At 39.0% G+C, this 20,972-nt stretch overlaps 1 protein-coding gene across 1 annotated transcript in view; it reads right to left on the bottom strand.

The window, feature by feature from the left end:
* The window catches only part of CEP112 (centrosomal protein 112), a 193,969-nt gene that overhangs the window by 170,646 nt on the left and 2,351 nt on the right, over positions 1-20,972 (bottom strand). Inside the window, exons 4-8 of the mRNA XM_054516852.1 lie at positions 20,479-20,627; positions 15,027-15,120; positions 12,164-12,238; positions 4,250-4,297; positions 4,034-4,111 (exon numbers count right to left, since the gene is read on the bottom strand). Coding sequence (XP_054372827.1) covers positions 4,034-4,111; positions 4,250-4,297; positions 12,164-12,238; positions 15,027-15,120; positions 20,479-20,627 — 444 coding nt within the window. The remainder of the gene's footprint in view (positions 1-4,033; positions 4,112-4,249; positions 4,298-12,163; positions 12,239-15,026; positions 15,121-20,478; positions 20,628-20,972) is intronic.

Raw genomic sequence — 20,972 nt, 5'->3', positions numbered from 1 at the left:
TTAAGAGGAAGAAATCAAACCCAGCAGGACAATTCCCACTGATCACCATCTCCTAATTGCAGGGACTCTTATCTTCAAATGTTCTTTCCTTCTCTCTTCCATGCTAACACCAGCCAGTGTTATTCACTCTCCCTCCCCGAGTTTTACAACTTTCTTTCCTCCCTGCATTCCTTTCCCTACATTCTCTGTATGGTCCCTCTTGGGGGAAATCCATATCACAGCCCTCATGCAATTTGCTCTGTTTCAAGTTATAATCTCCTGCCAGATAAGTGAGAAGCACAGTAAATCTGCTGCTTTCAACACCTTCAATCCAGAGCCCTTTTAGCCAGACCACGACTTAACTGTATCAGCACTGCAGATTTTATCTTCATGTAAATATATCACTAGATCCCAACACTTCTGCTGCAGTAAAACCATATAAATGGCTTGATGATCTTTATAAACAAAATTTGTGTCATGCAGTAAAAGGGAGTGCTCATTCCCAAAATAAAAGGAGAAAAACAGAAATAAAGATTACAAAGATGAAGGTCCTAAATAGCTTTTTAAAAAGGCTGCATCCTAAAGATAAGACTTCTTGACTCATAAACCCATAAAACACTCTTCGTTTTTCATCTTACTTCTGGTCCTTGATCCATGAAGATGCATTTTCAAGGGAAAAAAAAAACAAACTTCTTTTTCCCATTCTCTATGTTCTCTGTTATCTTACAGCACCTATTTCATCTCTCCTCTTCCTCATTCCCCAGCCCACATGACAAAATGATGGAAGCTGTCCCACAGGTGATCTCCTGAAAACCCAGCCACCGCCTTCCCCACAATTCCAAAGGTCCAATGCATCCTTGAAGATGCATTTTCAGGGGGGAAAAAAATCCCAAACTTCTTTTTCCCATTCTCTGTGTCCCCCTGTATCTTACAGCACCTATCTCAGCTGACAAACTGGAGGAAGCTGTCCCAGGGGTGCTCTCCTGAAAACCCAGCCACTGCCTTCCCCATAATTCCAAAGGTCCAATGCATCCATGAGAATGCATTTTCAGAGGGGAAAAAAACAAAACTTCTTTTTCCCATTCTCTATGTTCTCTGTTATCTTACAGCACCTATTTCATCTCTCCTCTTCCTCATTCCCCAGCCCACATGACAAAATTATGGAAGCTGTCCCACAGGTGTTCTCCTGAAAACCCAGCCACCGCCTTCCCCACAATTCCAAAGGTCCAATGCATCCTTGAAGATGCATTTTCAGGGGAAAAAAAACAACAAACAAACTTCTTTTACCCATTCTCTATGTTCCCTGTTATCTTACAGCACCTATCTCAGCTGACAAACTGGAGGAAGCTGTCCCAGGGGTGTTCTCCTGAAAACCCAGCCACTGCCTTCCCCACAATTTCTCCTGCTCCCAGCTGCACAACCACTTAGTCTGGGCTGCTTTAGTACACAAGAGGCTGGAAAAGTGGCTCCAGTGTCCAAAGGCTTTATCACTGGATTCCCAAAAATCAAAACAGAGGAGTGACAGGACTGATAAAGTCAACAAAAGCATTGGAAACACTCTATGTTCTCAGTTAACCTAGACAAATGAAGCTTCACAATTTATTGCATAAAGCATTGAGCTTGCCAGTTTGTCTGAAAAATAAATAAAGAGCTGGTATACAACTCAGTACAAATTTATTCCAGGTATAACCTTCAACTGAAAAGTGAAAATTATTTCCAATATGCCTCTGATTTGTTTAGACTTCCTTTGTTGAGATAAGATAAATAAATATCTTTGCTTACAAAATAATGAAACAGAAGGAAATTGAGAAAAAATGCTAAGAATAAATAAGACTGACAAAATGAAAAATTAAGAAAGAGAACTTCTTTAAAGAAACACCAGAATGTCTCAAAGTGATAAATCAGATAAACTAGCTGTTTGAGAAAGGTTAAAAGAAATCAGTTTATTAACATAGCTGATTTTATTTTCTCATTCTAGAAGAATTCCAAACCTGTATCTTAGCAATGGCACTGAATCTGTTTTTCTGAAAAATCACAAATCAGACTTTTCCTTTCCCCCTGCCCTGCCCCGTGGAGCTCTGGGTGACACAGGATGGCCAGAGGTGAAGTTCAAAGGGACATTTTCCCTTTTTATCAAGACAGGCCAATCACCCCATCTGTTGTGCTTTGCTGTCCTGCTGAACAGGGATTTATTCCTGTTGGGTTGCATCTCCCTTGTTTAAACCCACAATTCTTCAGTAATGACCATTTCCCAAATGGTTTAATCCATGTCAGAAGAATTTGGGGAAGAGCTGACTAAAAGCCGCTGCCTGATGACATCGGCGTTCTCGCAGGGCTGTGATGTGGTTATCACTGCTCATGGCCATGTGTTCAGCATTACAGACTCTAAACAGGTGCAGGAATGCTTTATGAACAAAGGTCTAAAGGTTAAAAGCAAAAAAACCCACAGTTATCCTATTTTATGTTCTCCCCTTGTACTACAAAGAGGTTGAAAACAGTTAATGGTTCCCTGGACCCTTTTGTACAGCACCATTCCTCTGTTAATACATTCACATTCTATAAATGAAAAGGACTTTATTCCTAATTGAGCTTCACAAACAAAATAAGATGAAAACACATTTAAGTTTTCTTGTTAATAGCACACACATGGTGATTGTGAAACACTGTCTGTAACCTTTCCAGTTCAAACCAGCCCACAGTTGAGCACCATTAGCAAAAAGTCCTGGATTTTTTACTGTGTGGCTTAGAGGATTTTTCCACTGAACTAGCAAAGTATTAACTGGGTATTTTATGTAGCTCCTCGGCATGGATTCCTGTTTATTTAATTTGAAAATATTGTTTAAATGACAACACTGTGCTTACAATTTATTTATTTCTTGGGCTATTTTCACATCTTATGAAACCTTGCCTCATCCTGAGGCACTGCTGGTTTGAACGTTGTCAATCCAGAAGAACAGTCAACAGCAGAGTAGAGAAAGTGAAAGGCACATGGATTGTGCAGCTGCTTGTCTGGGCATTGAGTGAGGCAACCAGGTAGCACCAGAAAACATTTCATACACATCCTTTTTTAACATCTGCTAACCAATTATCTCTGCTAAAGAAGTTTTCTGAATTGTCATGGAAGTAACTTTATGGCAGTTCCAAGCCATGTGTCCTCACAAGACACCAAGGAAATGAAAGAATGTTTTCCTGCTTTGCTGATGATGCCCTTTCCTCCCCAACTCAGACATATTTGAGGTACTTTGTGGGTTTAGGTCCTTCTGGATGGTAGGGAACTATGTACATTGTCTCAATTTTCCAAGAGCATATGGCTGAAATCAGAAAATTTGAAGACAACAGAGCAGAGTGCTGGACTTGGTTTTTTGTTGGGTTTTTTTAATGATTGGTTGGTTGGGTTTGGGATTCTATTAATTGTTTTCCTAATGCACCTTGAATTTCCCTTTCTGCCCTTAATTCACTGTCTTTCAAAAAAAGAAATGTCTTAAATAAAATGAGCAGCTTGTGACAAAATATCTCAGGCAGGTGACTTCCTTAAAGCATGAAAAAGGTGAAAATGACCACAAAATCTTACTTTTACACATATTCAAAGCAAAAAACCATGGTGTGAGAGAATTAGACAGCCAAGCTTGGGCAGCAATCTCAGGAATTCACAAAGTTACAAAGAAGTAAAATAAAACCCCATATGACCAAAAGAGGATTGGAGCTAAATGAAGCAAATACTGAAATAATGTAGATCCTATCAGAAATAAGGTCAAAATCTGCTCAATTTGAAAGGTATATAGAAAGCAAACAAAAGTCCTCACTAAATCAAAGGTTTCACTGCCTCTATTAAAAGGTAATTTGGAAAATTCCTAGAATTCAAACTCTCCACTAAAAGTTCTTTCAAAGGACCGGTAAATATGTTCAGAAAGTCTTTTTTACTCCCTAAATAATTGGGAAATCCATGAAGTATTTAATGACAAGCCCTGTCACTTCAGCAAACTTCTCTTCCATGAGATTTTCTGCTACAATAAATTCCTTGCTAATGCCCAATTTCCAAGGAAAAGAATCCTACCTCTTTCTCCTGCATTTGAAGCAGTGCCTGGTGGTACCGAGAGGGGCTGCTCTGCCCAAGGTCAATTTTAGGTGTCATCTATTGAAGAAAAAGTTCAAAGCAACCAATGAAGTCAAAAGCACTAAATTCAAGTACAATCAATCCTGACCATTGATTAAAAATAACATAAAAGGTTTGTTTGCCCTTCTGAAATAGCAAGGGAATATAAATACCTACCACAGTCCTTGGCACTCGTTTTTCTCGCAGGTATCTGGGGTTTTCTAACTGAAAAACAAGGCAGAGAAAAATCAGCAGGTCAACAATGTCTGATTTAGTCCAAGACATCGTAACTAAACCATACTTAGCACAGGAACTGCATCACTCAAAGAACCACAGATGAGATTTCAACATGTCTTAAATCTTATAGAAATAGGAAATCTTCCGAAGAGATCATTTGGTTGGAAATCTACTCAGCAATTTTGGACCAAAAAATTGCACTTTTTTCCTCCCACCTCTTGTGGTTGTAAAAATTCCATCAATGCATATCATAAAAAATATTTGGCAGCTACACACATAGTCTTATGCAAAAGATTTCCAACTTTGTTGGCTGAATTCTCATTGAAATCAGTATAAAGCTAGAATACATTTACAGATTGTACTGATTAAAATGTAGTGCTTTTGAAAAATTACAGTTGGGTGCGTTGAAACTATAGCCACACATGTAAGTTATAGAGACAAAACATAAGGAAATAATTCATTAACATGGCTATATAATTAAAACAGCTCTCTTAATCACTATTTTTAAGAACTGGAGACAAAGCATTGTTCCCAACCCACTTCCTCTATCAGACAACTCTATCTTTCTCATTTTCTCAGACAAGGAGGCTCAAACATCACATCACAGAGAAAGCAGAATGCCCAAAAAAAGCTTTCAAGGGTATAATCTTGTAAAATGTGGCAGTGAGATCTGGAATATGAATGAGATTGCAATACACATTAAAAAAAAAAAAAGTTGTAGGATTAGGTTGATCTACGAGGCATGGCAAACATATCAAATGCTTGCACTTTCTGCAGTAGCATGAAATAAATTTATGTGTTGAATTTATCAGTGGAAAAGAGGCTTAATCCCTCTGAAATTTCAATTTGATACAGTATTATTCATTTCCTGTCCCAAAAGGTGATGTAGGATTTCAGTGTGGCGTTGAGTTGTCATACTTCACCCAGAAGTCACTGCAGACACACTTAACACATACATTCAATTTCAATGAATGGTGTTACCCAAAATTTTAATGCATTAGCTGAAAGCATCAGGGAACCAATCATTTAACAGTATTTATTGTCAGGGAGTTTACTAAAACAGTTACACTCAACTTTCCTTCACACAAAGTATCCTGTGTTGGCAGTAAAATCCATGGGCAGCCACCAGGGAATGGAGGAATCCTGGATGCACCCACTGCCACAAAAAAGAGGAATTTTGGCCACAGAAGAGACTGTGAGGAGAGGAATACAGGAGTGGGATCAGCCTGGAGCACCAACCATGGGAGATCCAGTGGAGGGGAAGGAAAAGCAAATCAAGAAGAGGGAAATGAAAGGCACAGAAATTCCAAAGTGGAAAAATTTTAGAGGATTTTCTTTGTCCTACACATTTTCACCTGCAATAGGATTTTCTACCTACATTTTACTGGCATTCTATTCCTCCTCCCACCTCAATTTGGCCACTTCCCCATCCAGCCCACACTCCTGATCGTGCCCAGGGCTGAAGGTGTTTGCCAGGAGCTCAAGGCACTCCCCAGTTTGCGATCAGTGGGAGCAGTGGGAAGCCTTGACCAATATCTGGTGGAACCTGGAGGAGGCTGCAGAGCCACATTTCAAAGGCTTCATGATTTCCCAAAGCCCTGTCTCTCATGCAGAATCACCCTTTACTTTGGCTTTTTTAAGCCAAAGTAATATAAAAATTCTTGTAAATGTTTACAATTAATTAAAATCCTTTATCTGCCCATGGCATTCAGCTGTTTGCACCCTTCACTTCAAAACCATCTGAAAAGCTAAGGTACATCCTACTTGTTTATGGGAAAGAAGGAAAATGTGTCTCTAATACTTTGTAGGGCCCAAGTGTTGCATTTCTTGATTTTGTAACAGCAGCCATATGTGCTTTGAAGTTAAATGTTCCCACTTTGTTACTTGTTGTGGATTATATCCACTTAAACTGATCTGTAAACATTTAATGCCTCAACATTCATTCTTTTCATGCTGGTCTTCTGCAAAACTTCTTGTTCTCCAAATTAAACCACATTAAAGAGGGAATATCACAATAAAGAATGCCCCAAAAAAGAAAAAAAAAAGTCTGTATTTATGAGAAACATGCAAATTTAAAAATAATAAGCAAAAGGTCAAAGACAAGCCAAAATACATATGTATGAAACTGAAGGACTGCCATGAGAAGAGCAGTAAATCACATGCTTTTTTAAGAGTATGAACCAAATAAATGTCATCATGAAAGACATCTTTATTTGAACTAGAACTGAACTCTAATTTGTAAATACCACTTCTTAACAGAAATGGTATTTTGAATGTCTTTGTAGAAAAGATTTTGGATTCCCCTGCTCTATTAGGCAGTCTGACAAGAAATCGTGTTTCAATTTGTGAGGAGTGCAATGGTCACCTTCTCTTTCTCCTAAACCAGAGCTGTGAAGGTGTTGGGTGATCAGATCCCCATGAAGAAATCCCCATCATCTAACAGAGATAATCTACTTCATTAAAATATATATTTTTTCTTATTTAAATTTTAAATTGATAAAAAAGTATTGCAGAAATGTACGTAAAAATAGAATTCCAAAACCGCATTTCAGGGAAATCAGCCATAATTTGTAACTTCAGTATTTTCATTTCTATTTATTTTAACAACACCTAAAGTAGTCAAAACTAAGTATTTATGAGTTATACAATTTTAAAGCTATCAGTGGAAGTTATGAGTGAAGCACTGACAAAAGTTGAAATGCTTTCTCCCAAAAGCAAGGACAGTTCAGGAAAAGCACGATTTTGAGCTTTAAGTACTTCCACAAGTCTCATCCTCATCAATTACATTCCATCCCTCAGGCTGAAAATATGGTCCAGTCCAGAAATTCCCACCAAAGCTTTGCTCTTTTGCTCAGTAAATACCACAACAATGACAACACTGAAGTCATGGTTCCAAACTACCCCTCCAAAGTCCTGTTCCACTCTTTGGAAGATGTTTCTCCAGGGATGGGTATCTGCAATAATGCCCAACTTCAGCCTGGGTCAGTCCTCTCACAGAATACTGTAAATATTAAGATTCAGGGAATAAAACCCCCACACTTGCATCTGCAGGCTTGTTGCACATTCCCCCCTAAGCTTCATCAAAGACAAAATGGGATTGTTTTCAAAACAAGGATGGCAAAAACACACATGAAAGAGTTAAGAACACTTAAGACTTTGAAATGGTAAACAACTAAACTGAACCTTGCCCTAAATTCTTACTTTAATCTACCAAACCCAGTCAGCCAGCATGTTCCCTACAGAAATAACTGCTGAGTAGCTTCAGGAAATTTGAGTAAGGACGTTCTTATCTAACATCATAATTTGTAGGGAAGTTCACTTTAATGCTGCTGTTGCAGTCTTAGTGGAAGGACATTAAAGCACATGAAGGCTGTTTGTCAGCATGGAAGTTGAATTTATTTTTTGAAGTCTCGACACCATTTGGAGTTCACTGTGGGAAAGTTTTCCCAGCACTGCTGCCCTCCAAGGCCACAACATATACAGTAGGTATGTTTATAGTAAGCAGCCAGACTGAGAAACCAAACAAAAGATAATCAAATGGCTTGTGCAGAAATGGTTGAGCTTAACTAGACTGGAAAGACACAGGCAGATGTGAGCCAAGCACACAGAGCAGGCACAGCATCCACTGCTGCTGCAGCCTCCCAGGAATTCCCAGCACTCCATCCCTTAACCCTGTGTTAGAACACTTGGCTCCAAGGAAGGAGAAGGGAACACAGCCACCAACCAGGGAATTTCTTTGGTCTCAGACTTCTCAAACCTTTCCTAGGCAGTCACATTTACCAGGATAAGTTCTTCTGGGCAAGACTGAGCATTCAGTCAGCCTCACATCACTTCTGGGAAAAGCTAAAGAGTTAATGTAGCCATGATATTTTTTGAAAAAGCCTTTCCTTAGGATTTTTTCTCCTGAGAAGCTGAGAGGCCTCAGGAACAAAATGTAACCAATGGTTATCTGCTGCTGTGGGATGCAACAGGTGCATCTGGGATAGGGCTCATGTGGTTGTTTCTAATTAATGGCCAATCACAGCCCAGCTGGCTCAGACTCTCTGAGACACAAACCTTTATTATTCATTCCTTCTTTTTCTATTCTTAGCTAGCCTTGTGATGAAACCCTTTCTTCTATTCTTTTAGTATAGTTTTAATATAATATATATGATAAAATAATAAATCAGCCTTCTGAAACGTGGAGTCAGATCCTCCTCTCTTCCCTCATCCTCGGACCCCTGTGAACGCTGTCACAGAGTTAATTCTTGTCCTGGCTGAATTCCAGTGATGAAAAATCCTCTTCTCCCTGATTAAAAAGCCCTTTGCTGTTTCCCCAGGGTGCAATCTCTTTGTGTGCTTTCCACCTGAAATGATGTGCTGAATTTCCTGGGATGTTTGAAAGACATGCTTTGTCACCCCTAAAACTGGCTACAGTTTGGTGACAAATGAAACTGTACCACAGGCATCATGAAAGAGAGAGAAAGACAGGTGAAGGAAGAATTTGCTGGGGTTTAATTAATTGCTGTTTCTTTATGTAACTTGATTTTTTTTAATCCAAAAATTATGTTTGTCTACAATTGAAAAAGCTCAGCTAAAGAGGAAAAAAAAAGGAAAAAAAGGCAGTTTAATTCCATTATCCAACGAGGTTCTTTTCCTGGCACTACACATCTCTCACAAGATTTAATTATTTGTGAGACACCCCAACAGGAGATAGTCACCTTCCCTTCACTCATAAAGTGCACTAGAGTTGCAACAATATGCAGAAATTTATTGTCAGCTGTTAATGAAATAAGACCACAGAATCACAGAAAAGTCTGGGAAGGGACCTTAAAGTTCTTCTCATTCCCCTAGCCCAGGTTACTTTTATTATGTTTCAGGATGGCTGAAGAATGACAAAAAGTTCAAAGTAACAACATGACCAAAGATTACTGGTATTTATTTGTCTCAGCTCCAGCTCCTGAAACTTTTCCCTCCAAACAGCCACACAAAAGGATTTCTGCTTTTCTACATTGCAAATGCACCTTCGAGGCATGAACACCTGATAAAGGACAGTCCCCACACCAGTTTAGATAACAGTCAGTACAGGCTAAGAAAAACACATTTTATAATATATGTAAAACGAGTGTAAATTAGTATTCCACGTATGAAAGGCAAATTTATCACAATCAAAACTCAACTTTTTTTTTTTCAAACATTTACTCATGCTTGCTTAGAATCTAAAGAACGTGAATCATAAAATGTTTGATAGGGATAATCAGGAATGCTGCAAGGAAAAGGGGAAAATTCTTTTATTATTCACAAAAAGTAACAATATCAGCAAAGTAACACAACAGATTTACTTCTCCTGTAGAAAATGTTATTATTAAGAACAAATATCTGAAGCCTCCGGATGTGACCTCTCAGCTTAGTAGAAAACTCATAAAAGCATTTCCCAAAACTTTCCACAATATTTTTAATATTAAAAAAAAAAAATAAAATCTCAATCACTGATGTGGGTATATCATAAAAACTGAAAACACATCCAGAATGTGACCTTAAAAATACAAGAACTTTGAAGAAGAGGAAATTTAAAATATATTAACAAAGGAGGAGGCTGAAAGATAACAGTAAAAATAAATGAACAATTTAGAACTGGTCATTTCAACCCCAAGCTGGAGCAGTGAGGGCTCAGCAGCACCTCACAGCTGGAAGACACCAGGGCTGTCTCACCTAGATGGGTATTTGCAGATTCTTGGATAAAAGCATGGTCTGCATACATTACCTGAAATACTCACATCTTCCTAAATTTACAGGGATTCTTACTGACAAAAAGCCTTGTACAACCAAAAAAACCCAAGGAAAGTTGCAAAAGCTTTTCAAAACAACTCTTCTTTAGCCCAGGCAGCTCAAAGTGAAAGCCATCCTGTATCTCCTTTCCTATCTTCTCCCACCACTGAAGTATGTTTTGGGTCAAGGGTCTCCTGTATCTCAGGTGGGATCATTGTAAATGAAGTTTCCCAAACGATTTGCAGCCGGGAGTAGCAATTAAAGGACAGCAAGATGCTCCCATGGCAATTTAAATGCTTGCAAATAACAGCAGCCACATCTGACACTCAAACCTTACAGATTCCAAGGGATCGTTTCGTGGGGTTTTTTATTTTTAGCAGTGGCATATTCTTTAAGTGTAAAAAACTTCCTGACCCTTTCAGCAGCCACTGGAGGCCGTGATCCCCAGCAGGGCAATGCTGCTCAGCACAACCCCTCACAGACCTCTCCTTTACAACCTCCAATCCCCTTTGTCAGGTAACTCCCAACAAGTCTTATCAGGCAATCAAAGTCTCTCATGAGCGACTTCTTTAATTACCATCCCTGGAGAGGAGACTTGAAAAACTGATTTATGTGCCACGGTAGCCAATTTGTTATCCAAGGGAGCTCCTGTATCAGCAGAGGATCATCACACTTTAATAACCAGCCATTATCAGCACAACATGATTGCAAACTGGAATTTCAATTAGGGAAAGAAATAAAATACAAATAAAATGACAGAGATAAGAGATAAGCAGCCAGGCAGATTGACACTGATATAAAAATGCAGGATATAAAGAGATCCTTTGTCAGCATCAGTTGGTGTAATTTGTAAAATGGCCATGAGCAAGTTTTCCCCCTTAAAGCAGCTTTAAAAGCTCAAGGTATTACAGCTTTCTGCTCATATCATCCAATGGATAAATACAGCCCAAATATTCAAAATCTGCAAGTGTTTGCACCTTTGTTTCAGGCACCTGCACAATGCTGACACACCCATCTCCACTCTCAGCTTGGAAAAAGCCAGAGAAACACCAAGAAGGACAGAAAACCATGAATATTCTCTGTTATCATTTCTGATTGCACTAAAGAGAACTTGGCCATCCATGAAAAACCTGGAGTGTAATAGGCAAGATTTTTAAATGCTGTCATATCCCTCTGGACTGACAATAGTGCAGGAAGAGTAAGGATCATTTGGCAGCTGATTAAAATGACAACATGAAAATACGTGATTCTTTTTCAAAAAACAAGGCTGAACTATTTCATTAAACTCTCATCACTCCTAACTTTGGCTGCAACTCTGTGAGCTTTCAACCTAGGAGAACAAGCCAAAATAAGGAAGGAAAGAAAGAAGAAACCTCCCTGTTAAAATCAAAGTGATCTTAACAAAACTAAATTGCTATAAGAATATTAATTCCAATGAAAGAGGTTAAAGATTTGGTGGTACAAGTGAAAGGGTTACAAAAAAGACAAAATAACACAACAGAAAAAATACATTAAAATACATCTACAGAGAAGAGGTGCTTCATTGTCTCCTTAGAACTATCATGGACTAATACCACAGAAAATACAACCAAGGGAATACTCTTATAAGAGTAATAAATTTGAATTATTAAAAGGAGAAGAAAGAGGTGAACACACAGAAAATCCTCCTGAACACTTTAAAAAGGAGGCACACTGACCAAAAAAAACTGAGTTGTATTAATGACTTACACATTCTGCTTTGGTTAAAAAAAATAAACAAAGAAAGCCAAAGTCTTCTTTCATTAATACAAGTATAAATAAAAAATAATATTACAGAGTCATCAAGAATTTTCTGAATTTCTACCAGAGTAAGACTCTTGGTTTTGACCAGCAGCCATTATTTGGCCTGATTTATGAGTAACCATATTAAATTTGTGAAGATTATTATTACTTAAAATTTCAATGTTTTCTTCTCATACATTCATAAATAACCTTTCCAAGCCTTAGCAACTCATTTCTAAAAGACTGATTCCCACACAAAGTTTTGCTGGCTAAGCTCAGAAAGCAAACTACACTACTGAGAAGTTCCCACTGCAAGTTAATAAAGAAGTACTCAGTATATTTTACCCCAAGATTCCAACTATTGAGCCGTGCTTCGAGGTCATCATCATCAAATGAAAACTTTCTTTTGTGTTGATCATCCTGGAACATAAAAAAAGTCAAAGAAAATATCAGCATTGTTGGCAATTATTTTTTTAATTTAAAATTAAATTTCTCATTGACTTGGCCATAGCTACACTGCACTTCCTAATAGTGTCACAATACTTCTGACAGCTTCCACAGTTTCCAGAGGATACTGGGCTGAGAAGGCAGCTCAGAGGATAAATCAGCCTGGATCTCCACTTTAATGTTCTTCTTTATTTATTTCCAAAGCAATGGTCTCCTTTACAGAGCGTGAATTTACTAAAAAACCCAAAATATTCAATTTTCAGGCATCTATTCATTTCCACAGTGCCTTTCCTGGGGCTAATGCAGAATTCAGAGATCACCCATCAGCCTCCCAATAAAAAAGCAGATTTAAAAATGGAAGGAAACCAAGGCAGGGATGGTTTCAAAGCAGAGGACAGAGCAGCTGCTGCCCAGCTCAAGGCTCCTCTCTGATTTCCAGCACTCAGCCAGGGCTGGGTTATTGCTGCTGCCAAAGTCCCAGGGAATGCCTCTCAGAAGAAAGGTTTTTCCTGTGGGGTAACAACTACCAACATTTAATGGATCTAATGGGGAAAGCTGGTCCAGAACGTTTTCCTTGGCCCAGGTATTTAAAAAACAACACTAAAGCCTGAATTACTTTGTCCATGAAGTGAGGTTTGTGTATGGGCCTGCCAGCACCTTTTCTTTAAATCTCATTTGTCACAAGCATCTAGTGAGCAAGCTTGGGCTGTTGTTACTCAACACTAGGCTGAGGCACCTCTCAATGTTTCTTAAATGTTTCTTAAATGTTTCTCAAATGTTTCTTAAAAGTCTCCCTGCTCCTCTACCTGGGCCTGAACCATGCCAGAACATTTGTGAAATCCCAGAACATCCCTGTCAATGGAACAAGGTATTGTTTGTTCCAGCCAGCCAAACATTATCAAACTGGCAAAGCAAGAGAGGATTGGTTCACTTAAAGGCCATTTTAGAGCTGTAATCACAGGAGAATCCAGTATATGGAGCTGAAGAACAATGAAGTGCAGTGATTTGTCCAACACTGACCTGGAAGCTACAGCAGAGCCAGCAATAACAGCAAAAAAAATATTAAAAATAAACAAACCAAAGCAGCAAAACTCCCCTAAAAACCTTTAAAGCTCCAAATCCAGGTTTCAACTGAAGAATATAATTTTTTTTTACAATAACTCTTCCATAAGGAATATTTCCTGAAGTAAAATAAACAGGAAACCAATAAGGAGACATGTAGTAAAGCCAGCATGTGGTTTTATTTTTAATGATGGCATTTCTGTATTTAAATTCCATTTGTATACATGCAATCAACACACACATAAATACATTCCCAGCAATCAGAGCCTAGAGTACAGACACTGATTTTTGCCCACTGAGCACCTGTAACTTGCCCTGATAAACCATCCCCTTGCTAATCCTGTATTGCAGATGCACAGCAGAACACAAATTTCCTCAGAAAGCAGCTTCCAGTTTATCCTATTTGCACTTCATAAAATCCTCAACTGTGCCCAGCTGCAATCTTTCTAAACTATTCCTCTGATAGAATCAAAAATGAAGCGTGGGCAGAGCTGGAGGAACAAACAGGAAATTCAGTGCTCACAGAGGGGTGAGGGCTGCTCTAGGTGTGGTGAAGGACACTGCAAGGCCACAGAGCACATTTTAGAAGGTAAACAGCACATTTCTTGGTATCACACATTTGTCTGGAGTAATTGTCAGTGCAAGGCTTGCAATTATATAAACAACATCATTGAATATGTTGGACTAAAAGGGTTTCAGACAAAGCCTGTTCAATGCCCTTTCATCAGTCAAAATGCTCCTTGTGGAAAGTCTGATGAAACAAACTGTCCAAAATTCACTCTTTCAGAGGTCAGCCATCACTGAACAGAGCCAGAGGCATCTCTGCAGCTTTCTTTAATCTGTTATTGCAAAATACAAGATGATGTCAATGCAGGCACATTGCCAAGCCCGGGGAAAACAATGCAGCAGACACACAACAACACTAAACAGAGGTCAAGCATTAGGATGAACTCAGCATCCTACAAGAAATTCTCTTCCCCTGCACTGCAGAGGACAGATTTTGATGAGCTTTAGTCCTCCCTTGTTGGAACCCTGGTTACTGAGAATTTGAGATTTTCTGTGCTGCCAGGCACCGACCCCCAAGAGAAAACTTGGAGAAGCTTCCAAAATGGAATGACAGAACTGAGATTGTGGGTGTGGAGTTTGAATAGAAGTGTGTGATATCACAGGGTGGAAAACTTAGAGTTTAAGGGTTTAGAATACAGTAATAGATATAAAGCAAGATGGAGGTTTTAGGGTGGAGGCTGCTCCTTCTTCTTCATCTTCTTCTCCATGGGTTTGGGTGGTTTTGTGTAATTGGATAAAAATCCACATTACAGGGCATGGGTGGTTGGTTATTGGGTTAAAAGTAAAAATAATTGAGGTGTCATTTCTTAATTGGACAGTCTATCCTTACAGAAAGAGAGATGGGGCTCCATTTTTAGTTTGTTAGAGTGAAGTGCTGTAGAGCTCAGGGTTTGTGAGATGTAACATAGATAAGAATTAATAAACATCTGAGTCCCAACAATACCCTCCAGCACATTTAATCCTGACCATGGCAAAAAGCAGAAAAAAGCTCAACACTCCCTACCACTCCCTCCCAAATGTCTGCACCTTCACACAGGGATCATGACCCACACATCTGGAAATAACAGCTTTACAGGGATATACAAAACTCAGGGAAAGCAGAGCTTTAGGAGAAAAAGGAGAAGCATCTTACAGACAGTGACGTGCCTAGGTCATCTTCATCTGTCCGGCGAGGAGAGCTCAGACAACGGGACATTACTGATGGCTTCTCACTGAGTCTTTCCCTGCTAGTAATGACAGGAGGAAGCAGAAAGAGAGGAGTTCATTTGCAGCGATTTGTGGCACACAAAGGATGTTCATCACAGAATAGAATTGGGTAAAATATATACAAGAAAATAACTGTCAAGATGGAAAGATCGAAAAAAGAAAAAGGAGAAAAAAGATAAAAATTTCATGTTAGAGGCAAACAAAAGCCTTAAGTGTTCCATTAAAAAAACACCACCATCAAACCCCACACCAAAAACCCCACTAGAAATATTGTGTACATGACAGTACATTAAAAAGTGTTCTTTGTTTTCTTTTACTACATGACCCAACAGCTCCCAAAGGATTTTAGGATAAATCCAAGCTAAGGAGAGGGCTGATCTAGGAGAATGCTTTTGAAACAATCTTGCTAAGAATATGAAACAACCTAAGATGGAGTCCAGTGACTCAGAGAAGAAAGAGGAATTAAGGTGATGGTTGGTTGCACCATAGGGGAGACTTTTAAGACCAAAAAATAGGTTAGAACAAGGTAAATGATCCTATAACACACAAAGGGAAGGAACAACACACACAGCTCTGTACAAAGGCAGTGCCTTGAAAGGCCAAGGTGGAGAGGAACAAGTCCCAAAGATTGTCTTGGTTTCATTTCATTTCTGTTTTATGGACTACAGTGGAATTTATGAGGGATGGTAAAGAAGTGCCCACAAGACAGGACACAAGCACAGCAGGAGCAAGTGCTCTGTCCAGCAGAGAGATTTTCTGGAAAAGCTTTTGTTGTAAATAAAACACTTGAGCAAAGGGAAATGAAGATAAGCAGACAGGTGAGGAGAATTGTCACTGCTGCACCTGGTCACTGACATTTCTCAGCCCCAGAGCAGGAGGAAAAAGAACAAAATAAAGTAGAAGTTCTAAGCATTTATTAGATGTGTTGATGCAGCAAAAGATCCAAAACAGTAGTGAAACACCCTTCAGCACATACTCCACTCTCAGATCCACAGGTATTAAGGTAATTAAAAACTGCTGTTGGTCCCTTCACCTTCCTATGACTGGTCATATTATATAAAAGTCAAATCAGACCATTCAATACCTCCCTTCCTTTCCATCTGGCAGCAAATGAGATGGCTGCTATGCCAAAAAGACACTGAGATGAATGAAGTGTTTATGAACAGAACAAGTGTTGGATGTACAATATAAACCAGTCACTTCTAGAGAGACAAACACAAAGTTTTCAGAAAGCACAGGGCCCCAGCTTTCATCAGAACAGCAGGGAACAGAGAAATACAACAACTGGGAGCCTACCTTCCCTTCCAGCACCAATAAATCCCATATAAACAGCATGTATGGATGCACAATAACAATTACAAAGCAGTAAATAGTTCAGATAAGCAAAGTCTTAGGGGTAAAAAAGATCAAAAGGATTATGATAACACAATGACTGTCTCTTGCATTTCTTACCAAGATTTCATTTGACACAAAATTACCTTTAATTAAAGGGAGATAAATCTTTGCCTGTGAGTAAATCTGCCCTTTCATCACATTTCCTTTCTGACTAATACTCAGGTTACCTAACAATGCAATAAAGTTCCAATTGTTAAAATGAGAGAAAACAGAATTCATGCCCTCATCATTCAGAGATTCAGGAATATCAACAAATACAAGCCAACCCAAGCTACCTGTAATATTTGCAAATTCACCAAAGGGAAGACAACAGCCTAGATGCATTCTTAGTTCTGTATTTGCTCTTTTGAAGAGGAACTGAAAAGGAAGCTCCTTTACTTGATTGTACAACCAGAATTTGACAAGATTGAAAGGATGAACACAATTTTGCTCCTATCAAATATGTACCACCTGTCCATTACCTTTTCCAGCCTCCTGCTAATACAAGTCAGGCTCCAAAAAGCACAAGATAAATTCTTTTACCTCCCACTGCAGGTGAGTGAAGGATGAGCAGAGTTTTGACATCAACCTGTGACCTCCTGCTGCAGCCCAAGCAGGGAGCTGGCACGGGAGGAGGCAGCAATTTGCTGCCAATAAGGAGATGAGTAAATATTCCATCCAGGAACAAAGTGAGGGAAATTCACTGATTCTTCCTGGTCCACATGACTACACACTAACCTTTAACAATGTTTTCAGCCACACTCTATAAACAGAGAGTAGAATTTTCCTACAGGGTCAAAAAGCCCAGGTTTCTGTTCAAACCAATCTAAACATTTCTCAAACCAACCCTCTCACATTTCAAAATAAAGCTGCACCTTTCCAGTCCCAGCAGGTTGGATTTATTCATCAACACCCCAGTTTGCAAGTAAGGTTTGTATTTCTAAGGCTTTTATTTAGGCAGAAAAACAACTTCATATGGAAAAGTCAAAATTGTCCAACACAGAATTATCTGTATTGCAAGATAAAAATCACTATGAAAAGAATTTCTGTTTGTTTGGGTCTTTGAAAGGAGAGAATCTTGAGATAAAGAACATCAAGCAGTTACTCAAACATGTCTCACTGACATTATCTATTTTGCCCTGAGAAAATGTTGTAGGAACTGAGTCATGGCTGGAATGCAAAATTTTCATCCAACCACACAAATTCCATGCCCAGGGATGCAGTTTCCCAGTGCACATTCAGAGGAGGGAGACAAATACAGTGGAACTCGGTCACCATCTGCTGGCTCTCCCTACAAACTGCACACCCAGAAATATTTAATATATTACAGTTTCACCTGCACTGATTGCTCATTCAAAATTGTAAATACAAAGAAAACCAGGAGCTATATGTTGGATATAGGTAATATCTTAACATGGTCACATTTAAGTAAATACTAAATATGTAAATATCTTGTATTTTTCAAAACACAACAGCTGAAATATTTACCTTCAGTATTTTTCTGCAAAACTTGCAGGAAAATTAAGTTTCTTATTGCAGTGAAGATTAATTTATGTAATCTGCAGAACTATCAAAATTTTCCAACACAAATTCAGATTTCCTTAGACACAGCCCCACTCGCGGTCCAAGTATCCACCAGCAGAGGTGTGCATATACCCCTGAGTTTTAATTCCTTTAAACCAGTAACATTATTCAATTACATTTACTTGCTTCTCCTGGCATGGAATAATTTGCAATCTAGGGAATAATTTGCAATGCAGGTCTCCAGAGAACTCAGCAGAGTCTTGGCAACCACTCTGATTACCAATGTAGGCATTGCTTCATTCCCACAGGATAGAAGGGGAAAGTGAAATTAAGCTTCACTACACCAAAAATAACTTTGGGAACTTTGCCAGGCCAAGCTGAATCTTAGGTTCAGACACAAAGTGGGAGAAGACATCCAATTCCAGTATTCTACTATAAACCAGGTAGAAAAGAAAGAAAAACTGTGGCAAAGAAGGGAGGGAATAGGTGGAACTGCACCTCAGGATGAAGAGGGGGGAATATGCAAATCCCACCCCAGCTGACAGCACAAGTCAGGAATTCAGAGTAATCAGGTGCATTTTTACACCACAAATAGGGCCTTGTAGAGATTTCAGTGGGCTAAATTTGGCCTAACAGAGGAGAGTTGTGCTGATACTGTTTTATTGCCTCTCACACCCAGAGTGACACTTTGACTTGATGCTGCTGCTCCCAGGGACTGACACAACCTGGTCAGACCCAGGCCAGCTATCCTGACATGGCACAACAGGAACAAAAATTCCTCCAAGGTCTCAAAAAGCATTTCTGAAACATGATACATTCCTTGTTTTCATAATGTCAACTCTATTTTTTTTTAATTAAGGATATCTGAACAGCTCCTTCTAACAATTTTCTGTGTCTGTCTGAAACTAAACTTGAAAATGTGTTTCTAACACAATTCAACAAAACCAGAATCATTCCTTTTCCAGTGAATTCTCTGTATCACCAAGCCCAAATCAGTAATATCATAACTCAACTGGAAATTCTCCATTGTCTGCCTCTGGTCTTAAACCACAAGTCTGTTATCAAAACCACAGGTTCTTATCAGAGCCTGACTGCAAGCAACCAGAACAGCCCCTAATCCTCAAGAAAAGGAGATACAGAGACCTCAGACATAAGAGTAACTTTTGAAATGATTGTTAGAATTACACACATTTAATGGATACAGAAGAGTTTAATGATACTCAATATTAATGTGATTTAACTTGCAAGTCTCCATCTGTCACTTATCCAAATCTCTGCTGGAAAACTAAAAACTTGACTGAAAAATGATGATAAACAGCATAAACATCAGTGTGCCTACAAGAGAACAGCTAATGGTGGCCACTTATGAAAGATGTAAATGAAGACATGAAAAAAAGCATTGGACTTCTGAAACTAAACTTGAAAATGTATTTCTAACACAATGAAATGAAAGCAGAAGTAGAGCAAACATTCACTTCCTCCTGTACAGTACCCACTGAGCTTGAGTAATATTCACTCCATGTCTAAGAGTGCTTCCTTCACCAAGGATTTCAGAAAGGTTAAACATTAATGAGACTTTAGAAGGGGCAAACAAGAGGAAATTCCATCCATGATTGAAATAAAGACACATAAAGAAAAAAAAGGAACACAGATCCTGAAAATCAGCACAAAATTGTACTATGTAAGATAATCCATAAAGCAAATACTTAAGAACAGTAGATTAAACTGGAATTTACCTAAGATTCCCACAAATTAGGACAGAATAGTGCTGAAGTTTTCCAAGTGTCCAAATGACCAGCTTGTCACTCCTTCAATACTGCAGGGACATCTTTCTAAGCCAACAGGAAAATAAGCCTTAATAACAACACATTTCACCCTTTTCCCCTGCTGTAAACAGCTCTATTCTCAGCTGACTGGGACTGAGGATGCAGTTTAAGCTCACTGGCTGCTGCAAATCAAAAACCTAAATCTCACTCAGCAAAACTTGCTTATCTGCAAAGAGCCACTATTCCATTTCCTCTAAAAAACCTGTGAGCAACAGTCATAGAACAACCTCTAAATCTACCATCTGTGTGCTTGTTTATATTTCTAATCTATGGGGAAAAAGACAGTTAAAACTATTTGATAAAACAGCTGCTTTCAGCATCATGGCCTTAGACAACAGATGTAGGCTTTGATTTTCCATGTTAAGTGTCTGGAACAGAAAGGAGGAGGAGAACAAGAGGAAGACAAAGAGGATAGAAGGATGGGACATGGAAGGAGATGTAAAGAAGTCAGAGAAGAAGACATAATGGAGAAAAGCAAGAACAGAGCAGTCTAGAAGTTCTCATTACACTGAAGCTGTTACCAGGGTTTCTGACTATAAACACTGATGGTGAGTCCATGAGGGAGTGCAATGAACTCATCCAAACTCCTCATTTCATAGCTTACAGCTATTAAATACAAATCAAACCCTGCTGAAGCAAGGACAGAAACCTCACCCAAGTGCAGCAGCTGTTGTTGAAGATGAGTCCTCCACAGAGGACAGATTACTGTCATGGTTGCCCGGGTCTCCCACCATCCACTCAGATAAGCAGCCAGCGTGCCTGCTCCGAGCTCGTGGTGAACTTGGTTCATCAAAATAAACTGACTAGAATGAGAACAAATGCAAAATCAACAGGAGAATGTATTTACACAGAGGCATTCTTTACACCCTCAATGTCATTTCTTGCAGAACTGTCTGCAGTACAATCATTCCCTTTCCACTGAGGTCAGTGAGATGTGCAAATGCCACCTTCCCAACCCATGGGAATTCATGGCAACAATGTAAATATTTTCCAATACTTCTTACAGGATGGGTAATTTTAGCAAAAATTGGCATTGTTATGTCACTGAAGGTGATGCCAAGGGTTGACACAGCATATTCAGTTCTTCAGAAAGCAAACTGCAATTTTAATGATGCCTGTGTGAGTTCTATAGTATTCTCAGGCTACTA

This window comes from Molothrus ater, chromosome 19, assembly GCF_012460135.2.
Source record: "Molothrus ater isolate BHLD 08-10-18 breed brown headed cowbird chromosome 19, BPBGC_Mater_1.1, whole genome shotgun sequence".
Lineage (NCBI taxonomy): Eukaryota > Metazoa > Chordata > Aves > Passeriformes > Icteridae > Molothrus > Molothrus ater.
Note: the sequence above shows the minus strand (reverse complement) of the source record. Positions and strands in the feature narration are given on the sequence as shown.